This window comes from Marmota marmota, unplaced genomic scaffold (genome assembly GCF_001458135.2).
Source record: "Marmota marmota marmota unplaced genomic scaffold, marMar, whole genome shotgun sequence".
Lineage (NCBI taxonomy): Eukaryota > Metazoa > Chordata > Mammalia > Rodentia > Sciuridae > Marmota > Marmota marmota.
Window position 1 is genome coordinate 12,040,609 of NW_026000082.1, and position 25,903 is coordinate 12,066,511.

Genomic DNA, 25,903 nt, shown 5'->3' on the forward strand with positions numbered 1-25,903 from the left:
GTAAGAATCTTTTTTTTTTCTTCCTCAGTCCTAGGGATTGAACCTGGGGCATTTCACCATTGAGTACATCCCAGCCCTTATTATTTTTCTATTTTAATACAAGCACTATGTTGCTTAGGACCTTACTGGTTTGCCAAGGCTGGCCTCGAACTCGTGATCCTCCTGCCTCAGTTTTCTGAGTCAGTGGGATTATAGGCATGTGCCACTGTGCCTGGCAGTAGTAAGGATCTTGAAAGATGGATGGCGGAGAAGACATTTATACTGACTGCTCTGTGTGTGTGTGTGTGTGTGTGTGTGTGTGTGTTATTGTATATAAAGCATCTACAAGGTAGATCTTATTAGCTGTACCTTTTTTTTAAAAATATACTTTTTTAATTGTTGATGGACCTTTATTTTATTCATTTATTTATATGTGAATTGAGAGTTGAACCCAGTGCCTCGTGAGGCAAATGCTCTTCCACTGAGCCCCAGCCCCAGCCCCAGCCCATTATTAGCTGTACTTTTTATACAAGGGAAACAAGCTGGAGAGGGGTCTAGTGCTTCACCAAAGTTCCCCAGGTGGAGGGGCCAGATTTGAGAACTTTAGGTGAGATTTCAAAATTGATGCTTGTTTCTCTCTGGGGCCGGGAGTGGGGCATTGGCTGTTGTGGGCCTCGTTCACTGACTGCTGAAGAGCCTGGTGTTTTCCTGCATTTTGGTTTCTTACTGGGTCAGGGCCCTCTCCCTCTGCACAGCTGCAACTAGGGAATTGCTTCTGTCTTCATTGCGTTTCACTTTACCTCTGACAGCTACTTGCTGGACAGAAGAAAAGCTCTCCCTTCTGGACATTTGAATACTATCAAACATTCTTTGATGTGGACACTTACCAGGTTTGTAAACAGTTTACCCTTACTTTTATGTAATGGAGATTTGTTTCTTTTGTGATTAAACAGTCAAATCAGGCAAAAGCCTTTCTGTACTGGAAGTGGTCTTAGAAAAATAAAGTGTTACTAGCATGTGCAAATACTACCGTAAAAATCCAAATAACCGAGTTTTAGTTTTGTAGTTGTTGAATTTATTAAAATTCTAACAAAAAAAAAATCTTAAGTAGAATTACTGCTGTGTTGTTTTCCAGGTCTTTGACAGAATAAAAGGGTCTCTTTTGCCAATACCCGGAAAAAACTTTGTGAGGTTATATATCCGCAGCAATCCAGATCTCTATGGTATGTGTAGTGCCATTTAAAAAAAATTTTTTTTTTGGTTGTAGATGGACCCAATACTTTTATTTTATTTATTTATTTTTGTGTGGTGCTAAGGATTGAACCCAGTGCTTCACACATGCTAGGCAAGCGCTCTACCACTGAGCCACAACCACAGCCCTGTAGTGCTATTTTGATTCTTTACCACATTCCAGTTAAATTGGGCAAAGGTGTGGGTCATCTAGAAAGTTGGAGACTTGCACTGTTTTGGGGTGTACAATGTTTTGTTTGACTCTTCTGAGATTCAGTAATAACCCCCGCAAAGAATTTAGGGAGAAATGCAATTATGTGTCATATTAATGCCAGGATTATGTCCTTTCAGAACTATGCTCTTCAAATGACATTATAGTCCTGAGACAAATGAAGTCACTTTGTCTAAGAGGAGACTGTTGATTCTACTGTTTGTATTTGGTGACATTGGGGAGAGTGTAGAGAAGGTATTCTCATACTTTTCATTAATGTGCTGAGTTCTAGCTCTGCTTTCAGATGAGCTGGCTCCCTTTGGGATTTGGTCACCAGCACGGAAAGTGAAAAACAGGCATGAGTCAGGGAACAGCTGTCATCCCTGACCCCCTTGCTGTCTGAGAAAAACTCCGAGGTCCACACAACCTGAGGAGAGGGTTCAAGACAGTGGACTTCTGTGTTTGAGGGATGAAGGAGGCCAACAACTCTGATCGGTTTGTGTGGTAGGGGCTAGACCAGAGACCTTGTGTGCTTGGTCGTATTTCAATCTTGCAATCACATCTTGTATAGTATCCCCACTTTTTCAATGACAAAGCTGGTGTTCAAAGAGGTTTATTAATATATATGCTCAAGTCCTAAACAAGAAACAGTAAAGTAATTACGTATGTCCATTATAATAGGCAAAGGAATTCATGGGAATCTACAGTGTGCCAAGCACTACACACACTCTAATTCTTACAAGATTGTACATTAAGTGCTATTATCCCTATGTAACTTGAAGAAACTACAGCTAGGAGTTGTCAATCTAATGAAGTAGAACTGGAACCAAGTTTATTACATAAAACCCCTATTGTAGTAAACTGGTGATCTTACATTCTAGACTCTTTTCATCAAGTCGTGGGAATATCCAGTATCTAAAACCAAAAACTGCTCTTGTGGAGGTTGGAAGGCTCTCTTCTCTCAGCCTGTGCTCCCTATGACATTTCCAGAAATTTCTAGAAGTTCCTCCTTGGGATTTCTAAAGCCCCAGGGAGCCCTTTGTGAAAACCATTGTTGTACTGGTCTGTGCCTTTCATTCAAGGGTCTTGTCTCTAGCTATCTTGCTCATTCTCACTTCCAACTAGAGAGCTTCTGGAGGAGCAGTCTCAGTGCCTGAGGAAGCCAGGTCTTTAGTGCTAGACAGACAGCTTGGCATAGAGAAGCTCCATATGAGCCCGATATTTTGTGCTAGGCCCCATACTAGTGCCTGAGGATTTAAAAGCAAAGCCACAGTCCCCAGCCTCAAGGAGGAAATGGACACCTTACAACGCCATGCATGGAGATAAGCACTGTTGTACCATTTTGCACTATTTTATTTTTCATGCTCCAAGGTAGCCTTATCTTATAAAAGAGAAAATTGAGGCTTAGGGAAGGTAATATTTTTAGATAAGGACATTGAGTCACACAGAGACTCATCAACTTGCCTAAAATCATATGGCTAGTAAGTGGTTGAGCTCAATTTTCAAATCAGTACCATAGCTCATAATTCATATTTTTCATCAATTGAAAAAAAAATGTGCTATGCTGCTTTTTGTGACAGAGCCAAGATTTGGACCTAAAAGTTTGCTTCTTTCCAAAGGCTAATGGCCTTATGAGTTTAAAGACATGATTAAAAATCAGTGAAGGTTAAGTATTTATAGCAGAGAGGACTGGCCTCTGGGGAATGGGTTGGGGGAAGGTGATCAGGAAAACGATGACAGAAGATTTGCCAGTATGCAGTCCAAGGAAAAAACTTCCCGCCCATCTCCCGGGCAGGGGTTAGGGGTGGTGGTGGAAATGAGGTTCCTCTGCGTGGAGTAGGCTGTCCCCTGAAAAGACCAAATGACATGGAAATTTTTTTTTTTTATAAAGGGGGGAGTAGGCAGGACGGCTCTTTGACCTTATTGTGAGCTTCCAGAGGGACAGTGTGAGCCCACGTTTGGTTTATTTTTATATGGGGTGCAAAGGCTTTTCCATAGAACATTCCTCACCAAATAAGGGGGTGGGCTGTCCAAGCCCAATGGATTACTCCCAAGTCTGGAGCTATGGGAAAGCAGATTTCATAGCAGGGGGAAGGCAGTGATCACATGCAACACGCAGAGTGGGAGGAGCCACAGTGCAATGCCAGATTAAAACCTTCTTGGCTGAAGGCTAAGTAAAGATGCTGTAATAGCTCAGGGGTGGCCCCCACAAAAACTGATAATCTCCTGCATTTCAACTTAAAGTGAACATCTCTATACAACAAAATAAGTCATGAGAAAACTTGTAAAAAAAATTAAACCACAAACCAGGAGAAATATTTGCAATATACAAATGAACAAAAGATGAGAAACAAGACTGTATGTGGAACTCCCACAAATTTTAAGAATCAAACAAGCAACTGGGGGAAAATGGGCAATTCATAGAAGAGGAAACCCAAATGGTCAATAAAAACATAAAAAGATGCTGGTGTCGTTTGGATCTGGAATGTCTACCAAGAGCTCATGTGTTGAAGGCTTGGTTCTCCATGCAGCAATGTTCAGAGGTGGGCTTCTGGGAAGTGATTGGATGGCGAGGGTGCTAACCTCATCAGTGGGCAACTGGTAGGTGGTGGGAATAGCAGGCAAGTGGAACACGGAGGAAGTAGGTCGCTGGGGGCACGCTCTTGGGGACTGTGTTTTGTCCCTGGCCTCTTTCTCTCTCTGCTTTCTGTCTGCTATGACTGAGCATCTTTCCTCTGCCAGGCCCTTCCTCCAAGGTGTTTCTGCCTGGGAGCCAGCTGACCGTGCACTGAAACCTTTACAACCATGAGCCCACATAAATTTTTCTTCCTTTAAGTTGTTTTCCCCAGGTATTTGTCAGTAATGAGAAGCTAACACAGCCCCACCTTTAATCAGCAAAATAGTAACTAAAACATTTATGCCAATCATTTTAGCAAACATATATAGGTTGGCTTGTCTTCAGCTATTCATTTAATTCAACAAACACTGAGTATGTATTATGTTAGGTACTGAAGATATAGCATGACTAAAACAGACTAAACCCCATGCCTTAAGCAGTTTATAATTTATTGAGTTTAACAATAAACAACATACGTAAGAAATACTGCATATTTTAAATATATATGGTTTGTTAGTTACAAATAAGAAGGTAGAGGGACAGGACATGAAATGTGTATGTAGGTGGGTAGACTAGAAAATTTTAAAAGGTGACTTTTGAGTAAAGACCTAAAGGAACCAGGAGTGATTTATATAGCTACCTAAGGGAAGAATATTTGAGGCAATAGGATCAGTCAGTGCAGAGACCCTGAGGTAGGAAGCTGCCTAGTATGTTCCAAGAATTGCAAAGAGACTAGAGTAATTGGACCAGAGTGGACAAGGGCCTAGGAAGAGATGAAGTCAGAGAGGCAATGTAGAGGGGGAGAACATGTAGGATCTCATAAGTTACAGTGAGAACTTTAGCTTTTATTCGAGTGAGAAGCTGCTGGAGGACTTGAGCAGAGCAGTGATATACTCCAAGTCAGTTTTCGTAAATATTGACACTGTGTTGTCAAGGAGGTGGAGCCACGGGAACTTTTGAATAATGCTGTGGGTGTCTCACTGGTACATAAATTAGAGCAATTTAAAGATGCTCAGACTCTACAACTCAGCAGTTCTCAAAGGTATTTCTTTTTAGAGAAACCTATATGACACCATATAGAAGAATATCAGTCACTACAACAATGTGGTTTGTAAGAGCAAGTATTTTAAAACAATTTAGATATTTTATCAGCAAGAGACTGGATTGTGGTATATTCATGTAGGGAATTCTGTAGTTTTTAGAATGAGACCTATAAGCATTGGAATGGATAAATCTGAGAACAATGGTAAATGAAAAGAAAGCATGTTGTAGAAGAATATGAATGGTATGACACCGTTTAAAGGACTTTTAAAGGTGATACTCTGGCATTTGCTTTATTATTCTTTATGGTTTTGTCTATGTTAGAAATATTTCATAACATAAAAATGTATAGCATGAAAATTTAATTGTAAATACAATGTAACTTAAGGCTCCCTTCCACCCCTACCCTATAAAAAGAGTAGGGAAGGGGAAGGGGAAGGGAAAAGGGAAGGGGAAAGGCAAGTGAAGCAGTGGGCAGGCTGTGGGTGAGTGGGTGTGGTTTGATTTTTTTTTTTTTGTGGTGCTGGGGATTGAACCCAGGGCCTTATGCATGTGAGGCAAGCATTCTACCACCTGAGCTTGATATGCTGTTTGGTTCCTGGCTTCCTATAGTGGTGGCTGGGAAGGTTACTGAACCAATCATGATGGCCCTTCTATAGAGGTCTGAGGAATTTGGGTTTTATCCTTAAGCAGAAGGGGTTAATTGAAGGATTACAAACAGGCAAGAGAAATGTTAATAGCTAAGGGGACAAGAATACTAAGGTCTAAGACAGTTTTCTTGCTTCTCCTGAAGCATGAATTATTGAGCTTTAACCAGACAGGTAGAGTGGGTGAGAAAATGTTGATTACCTTCCAGACCACTTGAAAACACCTTCCCTCCAACTGCTGCTGTGCCATGGTACTGGACAGCTTAGGGCCACATTCCAGAGAATGCTGGACAAGTCTTTAAATCAGTACAGTGGCCTTACATATCCACAAGTCTCACATCTATAGATTCAGTCAACCTTGGATCAAAAACATTTGAAAAATGTTTCATCTGTATTAAATATGTGTAGACTTTTTTCATGTACAGATAACAGTACAGATAACAATTATTGATATATCATTTACATTGTATTAACTATTATAAATAATCTAGAGATGATTTAAAGTATATGGGAGGTTGTGCATAGATTATATGCGAACACTTTGTCATATTGTATAAAGTACTTGAGCATCTTTGGATTTTGGTATCTTAGGTGTCCTAGAAGTAATCTACCACAGATATTGAGGGACTATATAAATATCTTCCTGTACCAGGTGTCCTTTTGCTCTTGTTTTAGTCTCCTTTATATCACTGTGACCAAAAAGACCTGACAAGAACAACTTTGAGGAAGAAAAGTTATTTTGACTCACGGTTTCAGAGATTCAGTGCACTTTGGTCAACTTCGTAGCTCTGGGCCCAAAGTGAGGCAGCTCAGGACATGGCAACCAGGAAGCAGAGGAAGCAAGCTCTGCTCACCAGGGACAAGATATAAACCCCAAAGGTACACTCCCAGAGATCTACTTCCTCCTACCACATCCCACCTGCCTAGTTACCACCCAGTTAACCTGTATCAGTGGAGGATTAGGTTACAGTTCTCATAATCTAATCAGTTCACCTCTGAACATTCTTGCATTGTCTCATACCTGAGGGTTTGAGGGATACCTCATGTCTAAATCATAACATCCCTCAAGCTAAATTCTGAAGTCACTAATAGGGCTTCTGAGATCCTCTGGCCTGACCATCTTTAATCTTTGGCTACTTCTGACCTCAAACTTCCTTGGCCTTGAATTGTTTGCTCTGTTCTTGCTGGTTCCCTCTTCCTGGATTATTCTTTTCCTTATTCACTTGAAAACTTCTACTGTTTTTTCATCCAGGGTTAGACAACACTTTTTCTAGGTTTGATGCCCTCCTTAAGGTGCCCAAGGGGCAGCCTGGACTTCACTCACCTCAAATTCTTGGGTTAGATATTTTATTGTCTGCCTAGGGTGCCTGAGTGTGTTTGAGGCAGTGACTCTGTCTCTGTTGCATCACTGTGTCCCTAGCACCTACCCCAGGGCCTAGAGGATACTTGGTACTTAGTAAATAATGGCTGTTTAGATCTGAAGTTCTTTGCTTTCTAGTTATATGGTAGTATAAATTAATATTTTGGCCAGGTGAGTTCTTATGCTTGGATGGTCTCTGCCTGCCTATAGTACACGGATAGTTAGTTTTGTCAGTTTATTCAATGTAGCTTTTTGTGGGTTTTGTTTTATTTTTTTCCTCTTAGGTGGTAGGCAGACAGAATAGCAGTGAGATTTAGTCTTTGATTAGAACAGATTTGTGGAAGGAAAGCTGATGCTGGTGACTCTTGGAGCCTCCCACTGCCTGTGTTTCCTTTCCCAACCTCAGGTACCAGTGCTTGGCTCTGAAAAATACTTATAGATTTCTGCTCACTAGCTCCCTCAATACAGTATTTTCTTTTCTTGGTACCAGGGAGTGAATTCAAGGGCGCTTAACCACTGAGTCACATCTCTAGCCCTTTTTATTTTAAGACAAGCTCTCCTTAAGTTACTTAAGTCCCACATTGATGAGGGTAGCCTTGAACTTGCGTACCTTCTACCTCAGCCTCCTGAGCCATTGGGATTGTAGGCATGTGCCACTGCTCACCACTGCAACAATTTTCTTGATTTTGTCAAGGTGTCTGAAATTATCCCAAAAAGTGTAGCAAAATATTAGTGAAATTGAAAAATGAAATTCATAAAATGTATTAATCGCAATTTAAAAATTACATCTAGTAGTATGTATTCTAGGTAGGAAGAGACAAAGATGGTGTTCATAAAATCAAGCAAATGGTGAAAGGGGTGTGCAGAGCATGTAGTATGTATTCTAGGTAGGGAGAGACAAAGATGGTGTTCATAAAATCAAGCAAATGGTGAAAGGGGTGTGCAGAGCACGGCACCCTCATCCGCTCAGGGGAATGTTTTCTAACCATTAAAAAGGATAAGCCGATTTATATGACTTGCTTTGGTAGAATTTCTAGGCTATTTTAAGGTAAAAATGGAAAATTGCACAGCAGGATATATATGTATGTCATCTATATGAAACCACATACGTACGCATACACTACATTTGCATATATGTGTAGACTATTTCTGGCAGGATTGACCAGAAACTAGTTACAGTGATGAGCTCTAAAAACGCAGAGTTAGGGAGCCGAGAGGGAGGGAAACGTGCTTTTCTCTATATTCCCTTTTGTATCTCTTCAATATGGAACTGTTAATATATTTTTTATTAAATATTTTATTAAATATTTTTCATTAAAAGAAGCAAAAAGGATGGCTTAAACATGTGCACACACACTTCCTCTTTGACACGACCGGAGTGATGTGATAGATTAGATCAGTGTTTGTCTAAAGTGTTTTGTTTCTCTGGCTCTTCATTTATGCTATGGAAGGACCTGTCTGATTTGGCTTCTTTCTCTCTGGCATTGACATCTGACATGTAGAAGAGAGAAGTAATCATTGCTTCTTGTATTCTAATGGAAGGCTTAACAAAATGTCTATGATTTTTTTTGATGATTCTCCAATAAAAAGAAACTATACACAAATCAATATCTTTATTTACCTAATTGTGGAAGGTGTTTTGGCCTTTAGATATAATCCTCCTAGTCTTTAAGATAGCTAATTACTGAGTTAATGTTTTGACCTTTTTTTAGAAAAAAAATTCCCATTAAGTGTTGATTACATCTAAAATTCATTTTCCCTTGCTTGTGAAGAGCGAGAGAGGAAGATAAGAAATTATTCTGTAAGAATCTAAAGGCCAGTGCTTATTTTCCTGTTTCTGAATTTTCTGGTTGCTTTTGCAGGCCCCTTTTGGATATGTGCCACATTGGTCTTTGCCATAGCAATTAGTGGGAATCTTTCCAACTTCTTAATCCATCTGGGAGAGAAGACATACCATTATGTGCCCGAATTCCGAAAAGGTTGGTGAATAGCTTGACTCATTTAGAATACCATCAGTTTCTAACCGTGAGTCCTTTTACCCACTGAGTGTGTGGGCCCCATCTCTGCATTCTCTGTTTTAGGGGTTAAACATACCTATTGTCTCAGGGTTTACCACCCATCTATATAAATCGACATTCTCTCTCTCTTTTTTTTTTACTATGGTAAATTACACTATTTATATGTGTATGTAAAATTTTATATATACATATATGAAACATACATAAAATGGTAAATTTTATGTTATAGGTAACTAGCTTCTGCCTCTTGTGGCAGAAGTTAATCATTTAACTTCTTGGGGCAAGTTAATCATTTCTCTTGACCTCATATTCATTGGTAAAATGGAAATGATAATATATTACAGGGCTATTTAAAGAGTTGATACATTGTAAATAGGTTAGAATAGTGATTTGTACAAAATGAGTTCAATAAATACTATTGCTAAATAGATGTTCCTATATATGTATATAGAGACATGTGTGAGAGAGTATCCATATATCCTTCCTTCTTTTTCTCTCCTTTATATATTGTGTGCTTTTGTATGTGTGCATATTATATTACGTATAACATAAAACTTACCATTTTAAGCATATATTTAACTTAATATATCAAAACTTTAACATTTTAAGATATATATAATTCTGTGTATAAGTAGGATTCACAGCATTATAAATGCACATAATTTTTAGGAAAGCTGTATTGCAATTGGAATTTATTCTAAAAACAATGTACAAAAGAACTGTAAGGCAGTGTGCATGAAGGTCTGTATCCTAGCATGATTTGTAACGTCCCAGGACTGGGATAACCTATTGTTATTTAGGCTGATGGCTCAGCTGGCTGAAATTGGCTGTGGCCACAAATGATGAAGCACCAGAGCAACAGGGGAAGCTGATCTCTTACGCCAAACTAGGGCCTTCTGATAGCAGATTTGTTATCGAGGAGTGTGCCTGGAAGGGAAAATGCAGAAGTGAATGGGACCTAGTGATGGGCTTGTAAATGACATTTTTGTTTTAAAACTTACTTTCTTGAATCAGTATTGGGCAGTTAAGAGAAAAGAAAACAGCTTTCAGACACTTGCAGGTGATGCCAAATTGAGGAAGACTGGCTTTATAGGAGACTGACCTGTACTTCCTTCTCAAGTCCTGGCCTCCCTGTCCGCTCTCCCGCTAGGGTAGCTGGAGAAGAACTCCCATTAGACCACTGCAGCTTCTAGCTCTGCCACTGACTAGCTTCTGCCTCTTGGGACAAGTTAACCATCTCTCTTGGCCTCAGATTCATTGGTAAAATGGAAATGATAATACTTACATTACAGGGCTATTGTAAGAGTAAAGAGTTGATACATATCAATAGATTAGAATAGTGATTTGTACAAAATGAATTCAGTAAATACTATTGCTAAATAGATATGTATGTATGTATGTAGAGATGTGTGAGAGAGAATCTATATGTCCTTCCTTCTTTTCCTCCCCTTTATTCTGTGTGTGTGTTTGTGCATGCATGTGCACAAGAGAAAGTGTGTGAACCCGTAACCTTCCTTCTCCTTCATGGGTTCAGTTTTCACTCTGTTTATCAAATGTCTTTGGTTTGAATTTAACTCAATAAATGATATCTATGAGATTCAGATCCTGCCTTCAAGTGGTTCAGTGGTTAAATAAAGCAAGATAGGTGAGTGAATATTGCTGTAAGTAGTTTATGTTAATCTCTTTATTGGAGGTATTTTGACAGAAGAGTAACTCACTCTTCCTGGGGATCTGGAAGCATGGTGGGAGTCTTCATTTCTTCTTAGCCTCTTTGGCTGGGCATCCCAATTTCAGGGATGTGATGTAAGTATTAATAAGATAGAGGCACTATCAATAAACATTTTCCCATTTTATATAAACAATATGAATCACATGTGGGGTTAGATCCAGCTTCTTTCACCAACTTGTTAATCATGTGATGCCTATAATCCCAGTGGCTTGGGAGGCTGAGACAAGAGAATCCCAAATTCAAAGCAACGGTGAGGCGCTGAACAACTCAGTGAGATCCTGTCTCTAAATAAGATACAAAATAGGGTTGGGAATATGGCTCAATGGTTGAGTGCCCCTGAGTTCAATCCCCGGTACCAAAAAAACAAAAAAGAAAATCATGTGATCTTGACCAACCCCATAGCTTCTCTGAACCTGTTTCTTCTCAAAAATAAAAGTATAGATTATATGAAGTAATATGTCTACATACTAGTTAATAACACAAAAAGCTTTTTTTTTTTTTTTTTTGATACTGGTGATTGAACCTAGGGGCTATTGTAAGAGTAAAGAGCACATCCCCCGCCCTTTATATTTTTTATTTGGAGACAACGTCTCACTAAGTTGCTTAGGGCTTCACTAAATTGCTGAGGCTGGCTTTGACCTTACAATCGTCTTGCCTCAGACTCCTGAACTACCAGGATAACAGGTGTGTGCCACTGTGCCTGACCAAAAAGCTAATTTGTGTGTGTGTGTGTGAGTGAGAGAGAGAGTTAAAAAATGCTCTGGGGAGGCTCAAAGCATTTTGGGTAATCACATGTCTCTTCTTTTTCTTTTTCTTTTCTCGTGTTAGGGATTGAGCCCAGGGCCTCACACATGCTAGGCAAGTGCTCCTACCACTGAGCTACATCTTAACCAGCCTGGATGTAATTGCTAGGGGGGCCTTTGTTCTTGCCAGAATGTGTTAAATGAATTACCTACTGAGTTTCACGTAAGAAAGGCTGATGCCATGGCTTACCATGTTTTATGACCCTCTACTCTGAAAGTGGAAGGCAAGTCCTCTAGGGCATGCTGCTCTGAGAGGAAGAGGAGAGTAGTATAGTGATATATTGAATGCTCCTGTTCCAAGGAGCTGCCAACTAGCACTTCCACCACCAAGGCAGTTATTTATGTAAGGAAGAAAGTGAAACTAGAGAATAGTTCAACAATTTATCAGTGAGTTGGAACTCTGTATTTCAGGAAGAGAAGGATCTCTAAATAGCATGCAGAACAAGTTAATCTGTACCCAGGGCATTTTAATAAATTTCCTAAAGAAATCAGTGTCAGCTCTTGTTTCGCTAAGGAGGAGGATGTGTTCTTCCAAGGGGATAGTTGGCTTTTATTTGATCGAAATGCTCAGTGTACTTACCATTGTGTCCCTCTGAAGTTTCTCAGTTGTTTAATAATATAAGTTGTTAGTTATCAAATGAACTGTAAAAACTATATAGGAGGATACTAGTCATCACCACAAAGGTAGACACAGAAGATTCAGTAGTTCACAAACATTTATCAAGTGCCTGTTATGAGTCAGGTCCCACGCCCAGGAAATGAAGACTAGCAAGATGTGATCCCCCAGTCCATTGATGTAAATTGGCATGTTTAGAAAATCAGGACAGTTAGGTATCAGAAGTGCTCTGATAGTATGTTAAGCTCTGTTGGGGATGAAAACTGTGTCCTGTCGTCCGCAGTGTCCATAGCAGCTACCATCATCTATGCCTATGCGTGGCTGGTTCCTCTCGCCCTCTGGGGTTTCCTTGTGTGGAGAAACAGCAAAGTTATGAACATCGTTTCCTATTCGTTTCTGGAGATTGTGTGTGTCTATGGCTATTCGCTCTTCATTTATATTCCCACAGCAGTAAGTACCACACTGTGGAACAGACCCTGGGTGATGCTCTGTTCTTGGTTGAAAGTTCCACCAGGCATTGTTATTTCCAGCCTAACACTCATGTGCTCCTGACATTCCCCTTTGAATTTAAAGTTCAGCATGAACAGGGTTTGGGGTGAGTGCCAGATCATGAGCCCTTGGTTATGAAAGGGTCCATCTCAGTCTGCATGCTGGTGGCATTTCTCCAGCTTATACTGAAAACCAGACTGGCAGTGGGGGCCCAGCTGCTGATTGGCTGGGGGTATATAAACATATGTGCCTGGAATGAACAAATACCTCTCTGAAATGCCTCCAAGAAGCCTCTCCCTACCACCCTTTTCTTTTCTTTCAGATACTGTGGATTATCCCTCAGAAAGCTGTTCGTTGGATTCTAGTCATGATTGCCCTGGCCATCTCAGGATCTGTCTTGGCAATGACGTTTTGGCCAGCTGTTCGTGAGGATAATCGGCGCATTGCATTGGCCACAATTGTGACGATTGTGTTGCTTCATATGCTTCTTTCTGTGGGCTGCTTGGTATGGTCTCATTCCTGTATTCTTTTAGTGTGTATTATATGCAAATGCTCAATGACCTCAAATTGTTAGATGCAACAGTTCTTTTAAAATAGCCTCCATGAAGTCAACACTGTTTTAGACTCTCCTCTTCCCTCTTTAGAGGGAAGTGGTCTAAGTTAAAAGAATTTGATTGTAATCTCTGCCTTTACCTAGTTTCTGTAATCTGGTTAAGGTTTAGTGTCTTGCCACAGGAAGTGTGGGTGGACATGTGCCTCCGTATCGAGTTGGGGAGCAGGACTGGGGGGGACTCTGCCTTTGGGTGCTTTGATGGTTTCCTGCGTGTATCTAGGAAGACTTATGACATTTAAAGTTTCATGGGTAGAGAGAATGAAGTCAAATACAGGACAGTGGAGTTGTTTTTAAAGTGGACCACATTTAGAGCAGGTTTTGAGTTCCTGTGTCTAGATGTCTTTTTAGGAAGAGCCTTTGCTTTTGATTCAGGCAGCTTTCACTTTTGGCTATGTGAGCTTGTGTATAGTTCTATATTTCCCTGAATCTTAATTTCTTCCTCTGTTGTATGATAATAATTCCTGCTTGTAGTGTGTTTCTGAGGATGAAACAAAATAATACATAGAAAGCATTTAACATAGAACTTGTCTTATAAATGTCCATAAATTAAGTCCCTTTCCTTTCATCCTATGGAGACATGGCTGATCCCTTAAAATGCTGCAGTGCCCCTTCTGGATCCTTCTGTCTGTTGAGGAATAATGTCCTTTCCGTCATAACTTATTCACTCACTGTAATACCTTACACTGGCATCTTTCCATGACTCCCCTGAATTTTTCCCCATTGTATACTTTCCTGAGAAGTTGGTGAAGAGGAGGAGGCAGAAGAAAAAGAATTGTCTTGTAAAGCACTATAAGAACTAGCAAGGAGCAGGGAGGATTGAACACTGGAGTAGGGAAGTATTATAATTTTCTTTATTAATAAGAACCTATTTCATGTGGTACCTATGGCAAGATCTTTAACTCCTGTACCTCTAATTCCTTCTGGGATAAATGGCATTGAAGCTGCCCATCTTGCTGCTCAAGAACTTTCTAGAAGAGGGCATTACTAAGAAGTACAAAAGTCCAGGTGCAGTGGTACATGCCTGTAATCCCAGCAGTTTGGGAGGCTGAGACAGGAGGATTGGAAGTTCAAAGCCAACCTCAGCAACTTAGCGAAGCCCTGAGAAACTTAGTGAGACTCTGTCTCTAAATAAAATATAAAAAAGGGGTGGGGATGTGGCTCAGTGGGAAAGCACCCCTGAGAACCCCTGGGTTCAATCCCTGGTACCAAAACAAAAACGCTGGACTGGGAGGTGCATAGCATTGTGAACCAAGGCAACTTAACTCTTAGAACCTTGGTTTCCTCTTCTGTCAAAGAGATTCATATCTTCCTGGGCTTCTGTGAGATTCAGTGAGATGGCTGCAGAAGCCCTTCATATATTATAAAGTGTTCTTCAGAAGGAAAGATGTTAGGAAAAGAGACCCCATGTCATTAGAAACTGCCGGGGCCTGTTTGCTTCATATTGCTCCGTGGTGCCCCAGCAGAAGTGGTCCAAGGCCACACAACTCACACATAAACTAAAGCTTAAGTCTCTCATTCTCTTCATGGTGCCCTTTCATTGGTGCTGCTCACCAACTTCCCATGTTTCTCCTGAACTTTTTACCCATTATGTACCTGGTTGAGAAGTTGATGTGTGGCGAGGAGGTAGGAAAAAGGGCATCTGTTTAGCTCCCTGGGGTCTCCAAAGCAGGGCAGATTGGATTGTGGGGTAGGATGGCACGTTGGGAGCGGGACGACCTCTTGAAGGACAAGGTCCAGTTTTCTCCTTGTGGACAAAGGGAACCACCCTGTGGTCAGTTGTTTTGCTGCCCCCGACTCCCCACCCATTCTAGGGCCTGGGTTTTGTTTTCTGCACTGGAGATGGCCTCCTCCTTTTTCTTTTGGATGAGGACTAGCTCGGAAGTGAGGAGACTCAGTTCTAGTCCCAGTTCCACCACCCCCTGCTTTGGTTATTTCCCACTCTGCACTCCTGCCTCCTTACTTAGAAAAAGGACCTGATCATGCACACCATAGTAACATCGTTACTGTTATAAGGATCAAGTGATATTTGTACCACAAAAAATATGACGTTGTACAGATGGGAGACATTATTATTATTATCAGAAGGGCAGAGAGAGGAATTGGCAGGGGAGTCATTTAAGCTGAGGGGCACCAGCTAAACCAGACAGCCTGGCTTCCTCAGACTCTCCTGGGAAACATGGATTGGTGTTTTTGCCTTATGGCAGTGAAGCACGTGACAGTCCCACACCTGCTGAGGGCCCCTTGGTGATTGTACATGCAAGTGATCTCTGAAGTTTTTACTGGAACACACCTGGCAGGATGGCTAAGAAAGCACCCAGAGGATACATCTTTGGCTGGGATGTTTAGAGCAGTATTAAGCCTCTGTTTGTGTGGTTATGGCTCATAGAGGAACCCGAGTCCTATCTCTACTGTGTGCCTTCCCTAAGGCCTCTGCAGTACAGATCTGAGACCAGCCTAGACCTGGTGCCAAATTGTAGCCATGTGGGAGGATAGAAGACCCTGAACCATGGAGGTGGACAGAACTGGATTAGAATCCCAGCTCAGACACACAGTTGTATAGCCCTGGGAGAATCTGAGTCTCAGCTTTCTCATCTTTAAAATGGGGATAGATTTTCCTACTAACAGGTTTCTGAGCTGACTAATGATTATGTGTCTGGTGCATAGTAGGTGCTCCCAAAATGGTATCTGAGGTTGTTATTAAGCACTTGTTGAGTTAACATATAGAATGAAAGCTTGTTCAAGAAATGGTGTTTAGAGGTCATTTTTTTTTTTTAATCATTCAGTTTTACAGATAAGAAAACAGGCCCATGAGTTGGGGCTGGGGCTGAGTGGTAGCGCACTTGCCTGGCGTGTGTGAAGCCCTGGGTTCAATTCTCAGCACCATGTATAAATAATAAAATAAAGGTCTATCAACAACTAAAAAACTTAAGGAACTTATTATTTAAAAAAGAACAAAAGGAAGAAAGAAGGAAAGAAAACAGGCCCATAGGGTGGAGGGGCTTGTCCAGAGTATAGTGCAAGTTAGTGGCACAGCGGGCTGTAGAACCAGGGTCTCTTGGCTCTTCCATCTGAAGACGGGTTCCTCCCATAGCCTGGAAGAGCACCACCCACCTGCACCTGCACCATGGGCCTTTGTGCTCCTGCAAGAGGACTGGAGGAGTCCTGAATGGTATGGGCAGTATGGCCTCTGTCCTCAAGTTTGGGACTGTTTTTCTATACCCCAGAAAACAGCTGCAGGAAGGGGCCCTGGGAGGAAGGCTTTTAAAAGTAGTGGAATTGCCCTCAGAATGTGACAAACTACGTGAAGTCTGCTGAAAAAGGCGTCAGTGGGAAACTGAAAAGGTCTGTTAAAGAGTTAAGGAGAAATAGGATTGTGCTGGGGAAGCGTCAGTATGTGGTGTTGGTGCCCTCTTCTGGCTGATAGAGAGCACAGCTGCTGAAAAATTGTTCTTGTGTTGGTGGCTTTTTAACTTCTCACCTTCCTAAGGCACTGAACCAAGGGGGAGCCATGAGCACTTTTGGTTTTTTTTTTTGTGTGGGGAAGGGCACATAGAGATTGAATCCAGAAGCGCTTTACCCCTGAGCTATATCCCAGGCCCTTTTTAGTTTTTGAGACAGGGTCTTACTAAGTTGCCCAAGCTGACCTTGAACTTGAGATAGTCCTGTCTCAGCCTCCTGAGTCTCTGGGATTACAGGTTCGTGCCACTGCACCTGGCTCAGTGGTTCTTGATACACCTTTCCTTTGAACAACCAGTGTTCAAAGCTAGTAAGACTGGTATTTTCTTGGGCTAAAGTTAGGATTCTCAGACCTTGAGATAGCAGGGAGGACCCTCCTTGATGTCTTCCCTCCTCTACCTCCTGATTTTTGACAGTTAAGTTACAGGTGGTGAGTGGAAGCACTTATCTAACCTTTCATTTCCTAGCTGAAGAATTAGGAGGGGAAGCATGCCTAGCATTTTCTTTTCAAGGTCTTTTCAGAAAGCCAACTAATGGTTTAGCAGCAATCTGTCATAGTTCAGTTCATTAGGTACTAATTGTTTACATAGTGTGCCAAACTCTGTGCGGGGTGGTAGTGACACAGAAGCAAAGACAGATCATCTTTGCACTGAAGGAGAGACTAGAATTAGGAACGTGTACTTTGGAGTCAGAGGGACCTACCTTTGAGACCTGGCTCCACCACCCATGTACTATGTGTACTTGATCAAACAACAGTGTCTCTGAACCCAAGTTTCTTCACCTGTCAAATAAAGAATATTGTAATGACATCACAGGGTTGTAAGAAGGATTTAGTGAACAATAAATGGTAGCAGCAGATGAGTAATTGAGAAAGACATAAACAGATAGTTGCAGGTCAGTGTGGTCATAAATATGACAGGGGGATTGTGGGGACTGAGGACCATGGTGTCTTAACTTTCTCTTCATGCCTCTCTTCTTTCAGGCATACTTTTTTGATGCACCAGAGATGGACCATCTTCCACCAGCTACAGCTACTCCAAACCAAACAGTCGCAGCAGCCAAGTCCAGCTAGCAAGGAAAGTAAGAGATTGTATTTTTATCTTGTGTGTGGTGTAGTAAAAAGTGGGTAGCATCATCAGTTCTGCTACTGTTGGAGTCAAGAAGAGAGAGGGCGAGACCCTTTTGTCTTTGCACACTATTTCATGTGGTATGTCTGTGTATACGTCCCTCTTGTTGAAAGCTTCAGTTCTGATATTGGTATCAATTTGGTCTCATAGAATTGGGGAACATGAGCTCTTAGATTCTGCAGTAAGAGAAGCCCCTCCTTTGCCCTGGGATTCCCCCTCCCCTACTCCTTGTACCCTTGCTAAAGTTAGGATGGGTTTCTTCTATTTCCTAATAGACCTGCTGGTTTTTCTAGCGTTTCTGTGACTTCTCAGGCTGCCTTCAGACCCTGAGTTGATGCCTCTTGAATTAATCCTGGAGTCCTCCAAAGGCTTCTAAATTGTTATGCCTCATTTAATACCAGGGCCTCTGAGGTGATTCCATTGTCAATGGTGGCTGAGTGGGTCAGAGTATAGGGAAGAGACTTCAGGATTTGTTCCTTGCCTCCCTCTATTACTTCCTCAGCGTCCAGAGCTGTGCTCATGCTGAATTTGTGTGTGTGTGTGTGTGTGTGTGCACACACGCACGCATGTTGCTAGGGCCCAAGCCCAGGCTTTGTTCACACTAGGCCAGCACTCCACCACTGAGCCACTTCCCCAGCTTCAACTTTTTGCCATTGCTGGAACATATCATGTCTTTGTGCTTGGAGTTCCAGTTGTCTAGAATGTTTATTCCCTTCCAGTAGCTATCACTCACCTTGTGATCTCATTACACTTTGCACACATCACTCTCTTATGGTGCTTGACATACTAATTGTGTGTCTGTCTGTCCATTAATTTGGTCATTTAGTCTTTCATTTGTCTTCTGTGTATCAGTGTCCATGAGAGCAAGGGATAGGTTTCTTTCTGGTGTACAGTGGGTGCTCAGTGGCATTTATGGCATGAATGAATGAAGCAATACTCTGCACAGGATCTCACTGTGGGCCCAGAACCTGTACTGTTTTGTAATCACTTGCTGACCTTTTTGCCCAAGCTGTTCTCACTCTTATAGCAGTGGGGTATATACAGAGATCAGGGGCTTTACTGTCAAATATAATTAAATTAAATCCTGTTTCTACCCATGTACTTGCAGTGTGCCTTGGGAAAGGGGTTTACTGTCTTTGAGCCTTAGCTAACTTATCTATAAAACATGGATGATACGACCTATGTTATAAGGTGGTAGTAAAGATGAGAAACTAGAAGTGGTATTTATAAAAGCTTCTGGCACATAGTTAAGGTATTCAATAATAAAATCAATGCTACCTCCCTGCTGAAAGCAGGCCAACAAATTGTACTGAAATTTGGTGGATCCGCCTAACTTTCTCTTGATCCTTAATTTGCTTTTTGGAAAACATGTTTGGAAAACAAGACTTCATGTTATAGGCCCTGCAGACTGACAAGATGTGGCTGGTCAAAGTTGCCTCCAGTGACCTCATTGCTAAGACAGTCTCCCTCGCTGATGGAATGATATGGGAACTATTGTAAAATGTCACAGGTCATCATCTTCCCATCTTCTCATGGGTAGATGTTAGAATAAAAAATGGTCAGAGCCCTGAGAGAGAGTATGGGCTTCCATAATCATTTTACAATAAGGAGGCTTGGGCAAGAAAGCACAGTACCTTGCCCAAAACCACTGAGTTTTGTGACAAGCTAACATGCATATATTATATTTCATTATATAGAAGATTTCCAGGTCACTTTCTCAGTGGTTTTCTTACCAGTCCTGTTCACCCATAGTATAGATGAAGTGGCAGAGCTGGAATTTGATTACTAAGATCACCTGCTGCTTGGAGGCAGAACTAGGACTTGAACCTAGGTCTTAGAAGCCCATTTTGAGTTCTGCTCCTGTTTTTGATTGATGTTCTTTTTACCACTAAAATTCACAGGCTACACTGCTGGCATTTGGCCTTTTTTGGAGCCCTCCTTTGATAATCTAGAGATGGCTATAGTTCAGAGGTCCCCACATATCTTTGACTTTATATCCTCTCACTGAGTTTGAGTCCTATACTACTTATCTGTTGCTGACTAACAATATCAACTCAAATTCACCTTTTCACAGAATCTGGGCATAGCTTAGCTTGCTCCTCTCCTTCAGGTTCTCTTGCAAGGCTGCAATCAACCGTGATCCAGGATTAGGGTCTCATCTGAAAGCTAGACAGGGGAAATATCTTCCCATCTCACATAATGTTGTCAGGATTCATTTCCTTGTAGCTTGTTAGGATGAGGGCCACCTTGCTGACTGAAAGTCTTCTGGAAGCCATCCTTTGTTCCTTACCATGTGGGCCTCTTCATTTGATGGCTACTTCATCAAAGTCATAAAGCAAGAAAGAAGTAGTCTTACATAATGTAAATGTGGAAGTGACAGTTGTCACTTTGTTGTATTCTATTAACTAGAAGCAAATCACAGGTCTTGCCTACATTCAAGAGGAGGAGATTACACAAGGGTACAAATACTTGGAGACAGGGATCATTGAGGCCATTTTTTAGTCTGCCACAAGCACTAACCAGTGATATGTGTATATTTGAATTATTTGCACATACTATCATCAGTTTATATACTATTTTAAATATTTTTTTTTTTAGTTATCAATGGACCTTTGTTTTATTTATTTATATGTGGTGCTGAGAATTGAACCCAGTGCCTCACATATGCCAGGCAATTGCTGTACCACTGAGCCACAACCCAATCCCTATTAAAGTTTAATTCTATTTAAAATACATGAACTGTAAGTAGAAGTTCTATTTTCCTTTCACTACCTCAGTGGATTGGTTGTGGAGCCTGCTACCTTAGGATGAGCAGATGACAGCTTATTTGCATTAGAGTTTCTTGTCTATACACTAATTTAGCTCATCCTACAGATGGGCTCCATTGACTGTTGGCAGAGAAGGCCTAGGGCATGCTGGGTCCCTTCCTTAGACTGGAGTCCATGGCAGAAAAAAAATGGATTCATATGTATTTGACTTGGTCTCTGTGGTGCCTGGACTCATGCCCAACTGGCACTTATGGTGCAGGGGCTAGACTCTTGTGGGGAGGGTGGATGAGCCTTTGTAAGATGAAAACACAAGTCAGGCTGAGTCCTTTACCTAAGGACCATTTACTCCCTCACTCACATAGTTAGTGGCCCCTGTGAGCCATGCCTTGGAGACTTTGAAAGTCAGATACAGTGTCTGCCTCAAGGAGCCTCAGTCTGATAGGGAGAATAGTCTAACAGGTAATGCCATGTTGTGTGGAATGTGCCTTAGGCAGGTTGTCAACTGAGGACTGTGGGAGACACAGTGACTCAGACAGCTTCCCAAGAGGCTCTAATTTGAACTAGGTCCTGAAGATTAGGTAGAAGCAATTAGTTTCCTGTTGTTCTAAAAATAGTAGTCAGCTTCCCATGGCTTTTGGGAAGGTGAAGATATAGGTTGATCAGTGAGATCTGATGACACCATGTGGGCCCACATCTCTAAGCATAAGAAAATTTGAGCCCAGCTAGATAGGGACAGAGATGAGAACATGGTGGCAGCACTTGCCTGGGCCTTTCCCTTGACCCAGAATATCCACCATCAGCCCCATTAATGGCTTTCTTGTCCTGGTCCTGAGCTGGGGCTTCAGTTCCTTCTTTGCAGTTTGTTGTAAAGACTCCAGACCAAGAATCCCAGTGCTGTAACCCTTCAGAGAGTCAGAGCAGTGTCTGAGAAGAGCCTGGCCTTTGGGCCCTTGGGGATTTCACACCCTGGTTTACACCGATTTGACACCTCTGGGCTTTGCTCAGATCTGTAAACTTGGGTGTCAGCACCTCCATTTGGGTGTCAAGTCTCCAAATGAGATAGTGATGAACAGCTTCTTTGCAGCCTCCCTGGCAGAAGCATCAATTGCTTTGCCAATAAGAGGAACTGTCCAGAGCCCTGGGCGCTGCAGATTCATGAGCTGGCTGTGCCTTCTACTGTAATCTCTGGACTCCCAGCTTTCACTGAAAAAGAATGGCTTCTAATCTCAACGATAACCTTCCCCACGTAAATCTGTGCACTGGAAGGCTTAGCCTGGAACGAGTTCCTGGGAGAGCATTAACCCCTCCTCACCCTGTAACCTGAGGATTCTAGGGGAGCCTCTAATTACTTGTAAGCAGGGAAGCTTCCCTACATAAATCATTGAGATAGTATAAAGAATGTCTGGTGTCAATCCTTTCTTTTTCATTAACTTGTAACCTGAAGGCCACTGCCATTTCTTCTCTGAGCCAAGACCCAGGTAAAAATCCTGGAAACTACCTGGGAAGCTCTGCTTTGGCTTGAGGGATAGTGTTCATGAAGGACTGCATCCAGAGTGGGCTGCCTTCCCATGGGCGGTGACCAGTGTGTCTGTCCAGAGGAGAGCAGCCAGCAGATAATTGTACTGCAGTGTGATAAGGGATTTAATAATAGATGAACAAAAGGCTTCTGGAGAGTTCTTTGTAATTCAAACCCTCCTGATTTGATACACAGGGTTTGTATGCAATTATCTTTTCACTCACTCATGTTGAGAGTTTATTTTATAAGGTATAAACCATCTTATTGGTTTATGCATATCAGTTTTTAAATTCTGAAATCAGCTTTAACTCAATGTTGTAATCCCCTTTAGCCCCATATCCAAACTGCATGATTTCATACCATTGCTGACACTATTATCTATGCTTTGCAAATCAACTGGTTCTAAAATATCCCTGTGCAAAGAATCTGTTTTTGGTCCCTGGGATATTTCTTTCTTAATTTTCTTCTTAGTTCTCTTTGGGGGAACCTGGAGTGGCAAATACAGCACAATAACCTTGACTTTTTTTTAACTTGGTAGAAAATTTGAACATAGGCAAAAGTAGAATGAATAGTAAATACAAATTTACCATTTATTTTGTGCTAATTGTTTCAACAATTGCCAATTCATGGCCACTCACCTACTCCCCATCTTTTTCCTCTGTCTTGTTTTGAAGCAAATCTAAGATATCCTATTATTTCATCCATACATATTTAAATTCAATATCTATAAAACAGAGACTCTCTTAAAAACATAATCACCCATGATGACAGCACACACCTATAATCCCAGCCACTTTAGAGATTTGGAGGCTGAGATATAAGGATTGCAAGCTTCAGCAACTTAGGGAGACTGTTTGGGAAAAAAAAGAGGGGTGTGCTGGGGACATAGCTCAGTGGTAGAGCACACTGGTTCAATCTCAGTACAGTGGGAGAGAAGGGAAGGTAACAACCACAATAACATAATGACATCTAAAAAATAACTTTAATATCAAGTATGCTTCAATGTTTGAATTTCATACCATAACTTTTTTTCAGCTTGTTTAATTCAGATCCAAATAAGGTCCATTCATTGCAACTTTTTGATGTATCTAAATTACAGATTCCTACTCCATTTCCCTGTTAATTTTTTCCATTTATTTGTTGAAGAATGTTTATACTGTTGTTTCTCTCTGTATGGGTTTTGCTGATCGTATTTCCATGATTCATTTAAGAAGTTGTTCTGTTCTTTGAATTAGTAGTTGGTTCTAAAGGATTGATCAGATTCATGGGGATTTTTCTACTTTATGTTTACTGCTGTATACTTCAATCCCCAAACTCAATGTCAAATTATCTCTCTTTCATTTTAGTGGCCATTAACAAGCAATGCCTAGATCTGTTATTCCATTATTCCTATCTTTCTTCATTTTTAAGAATATTTTATTAGTTGTTTTATTAGTCCTTTATTTTTATGTGGTGCTGAGAATTGAACCCAGGGCCTCACACATGCTAAGCATGCACTGTACTGCTGAGCCACAACCCCAGCCCTCTTCTTTATTAATTAGGACAAAAAAGGTCTCCCTTCATCTACTGTTTGGTGATCCAGCAGTATAGTTTGTATAAGAAAGGCAAGATAAATGATTATTCTTTTTAGTTTACCTCTTTTCAAAATAGTTGGTTTGCAAGTACTCTTCAGCAGTGACCCATTAGCTCTAGCCTACCGCAAGTGTTATCTTTATTGATGTTCAAAATTTCCCCTTTTTGGCTATTGGGAGCCTCTACAGATTGGCTTCTGGGTTGTCTTGACATGGCCTGGGAGTCACTGATAACTATATTGCTATCAGTTATGACAAATGTCCCTGGCTTATTTTGAATATTTCCTGTTCTACATCAAGCCTTTTCTTTCAGTGGGGAATAAGTATTTCAGGATCATATACTGAAGCTTGTGGTGCTCATTGCAGTGGCTTGGCATTGTTGGCAGGCCTATTTAGTGTTCAAAACCAGGAAATAATATTTATCTGCTTGTTTGATATTTGCTTTTAAAAACAGATACGCTGTGAGTTCATACTGATGCTTCCGATTTCTGTTTAATATTACAAAGTTTTTACCGAATTCTCTTATATTTTTATCTCCTTTCTCCCTAAGATCTCACTTCTCAATGATGCCACTAATGATAGAATTGGAATATCACATGAGTATTTACTTGTTTTATCCACCATATGCTCACAACAATCTAATAATAGTATAAACACTACCACTAATTATTGGAAATATTACTTTAAAATCTTTTAAGAATTTTCTTTTTAAGTTCTGGAATGCCCTTCCTTGCCTTATGTACTTGGCAATTTCAGAAGGATCCACTTCAGATTCCCTCTCCTCAAGGGTGTGTGTGTGTGTGTGTGTGTGTGTATGTATGTATGTGTGTTGTGTGTGTATGTATGTATGTGTGTTGTGTGTGTATGTATGTATGTGTGTTGTGTGTGTGTGTGTGTGTTTTATTTCTCCAGGTAATATTACTTACTTCCTTCCCTGCTTTTTTATTTTTATTTTTTTGGTACTAGGGATTGAACCCACCAGGGCTGCTTAGCCACTAAGTCACATCCCCAGCCCTTTTTCACATTTTATTTTAGAGACAGGGTCTCGCTGAGTTGCTTAGGGCTTTGCTAAGTTGCTGAGGCTGGCTTTGATCCTCCTGCCTCAGCCTCCTCAGTTGCTGGGATTATAGGTGTGTGCTACCACGTTGGCTCTATAGTCTTGTTCAGCTCTTAGTATGTTTTTCTGTTATGGTAATTTTCTTATTTACTGTAACTTCCTGGGGGCAGAGCTTTATTTATCAATATGGCTCTGCACCCAGCAAGCACTTACAGCAAGCTTGATCTTGAACAGATGCTAATTAGTATGCATATAATGTGACGCCCAAAATTTCCCTGGCCAAGTTACTAGGGAAGTTTTTATTTGTTTATTCACTGGGTCTGATCTGTGCTAGGTACCAAGGCTACTGGGATGAACAATGGAGATGGATCCTCTACATCCCAATTGTATATCTCATGCATTGCACAGACTAGAAGGCCCCTCTAAATTAAAGAGATAGGACTATGGAAACTTCTGATTGGAATACCCCAGATCAAGCAGTGATGACACTGGCCAGGTTTGGGTACAGGGCTGGGGCAAGGAAAGGAGCAGAGAATGCTCATGCCATAGTGGCGAGGACCTAAGCAACTTAGCAAGACCCTCTCTCAAAATATAAAAAAGACTGAGGATTGTTGAGAGCCACAGCCAAAGGGGCCCCAGCTAACTTCCAGCTGCCAGCAAACTTCCAGCTGCCGGCTGATGATTGGCTCACAGCGGCCCCAGCAACATCTAGCTGATTGGCTCCTCGGCCCCAGCAACATCTAGCTGATTGGCTCCTCTGCGGTGATGCTCATTGGACTGTTTCCCTGCCCTTTCAGACCACGGAGCTGCTCATTGGGGGACTTTTTTTGGCTCCGCCCACGTGACCCAGCCAATCGGCCTCAAGAGCAGGAGGATTGTGGGAGGTGGAGAGAGGCTTGTGTGGGAGAGAGAGGCTTGTGGAAAGCCGGTGGTGGCAGTTGAGGCTCTGAGGATTTTTCCTGAGAGGCTGTTTTGTTTGGCGTGTGTGGTTCTAAAAATAAAGTTAGTTTCTTTTGACAAGTGGCTCCTGATTGTGCCCAGCCAGACTGCGGCAT

At 41.4% G+C, this 25,903-nt stretch overlaps 1 protein-coding gene across 4 annotated transcripts in view; it reads left to right on the forward strand.

The window, feature by feature from the left end:
• Yipf1 (Yip1 domain family member 1) overlaps positions 1–25,903 on the forward strand; it is a 42,624-nt gene that overhangs the window by 7,664 nt on the left and 9,057 nt on the right. For all 4 annotated transcript variants that reach the window (XM_015484972.2, XM_015484970.2, XM_015484973.2 and 1 more), the window contains 6 exons: positions 789–869; positions 1,115–1,202; positions 8,948–9,064; positions 12,535–12,701; positions 13,063–13,245; positions 17,792–17,889. In XM_015484972.2, coding sequence (XP_015340458.1) covers positions 789–869; positions 1,115–1,202; positions 8,948–9,064; positions 12,535–12,701; positions 13,063–13,245; positions 17,792–17,881 — 726 coding nt within the window. In that variant the 3' untranslated portion in view covers positions 17,882–17,889. The remainder of the gene's footprint in view (positions 1–788; positions 870–1,114; positions 1,203–8,947; positions 9,065–12,534; positions 12,702–13,062; positions 13,246–17,791; positions 17,890–25,903) is intronic.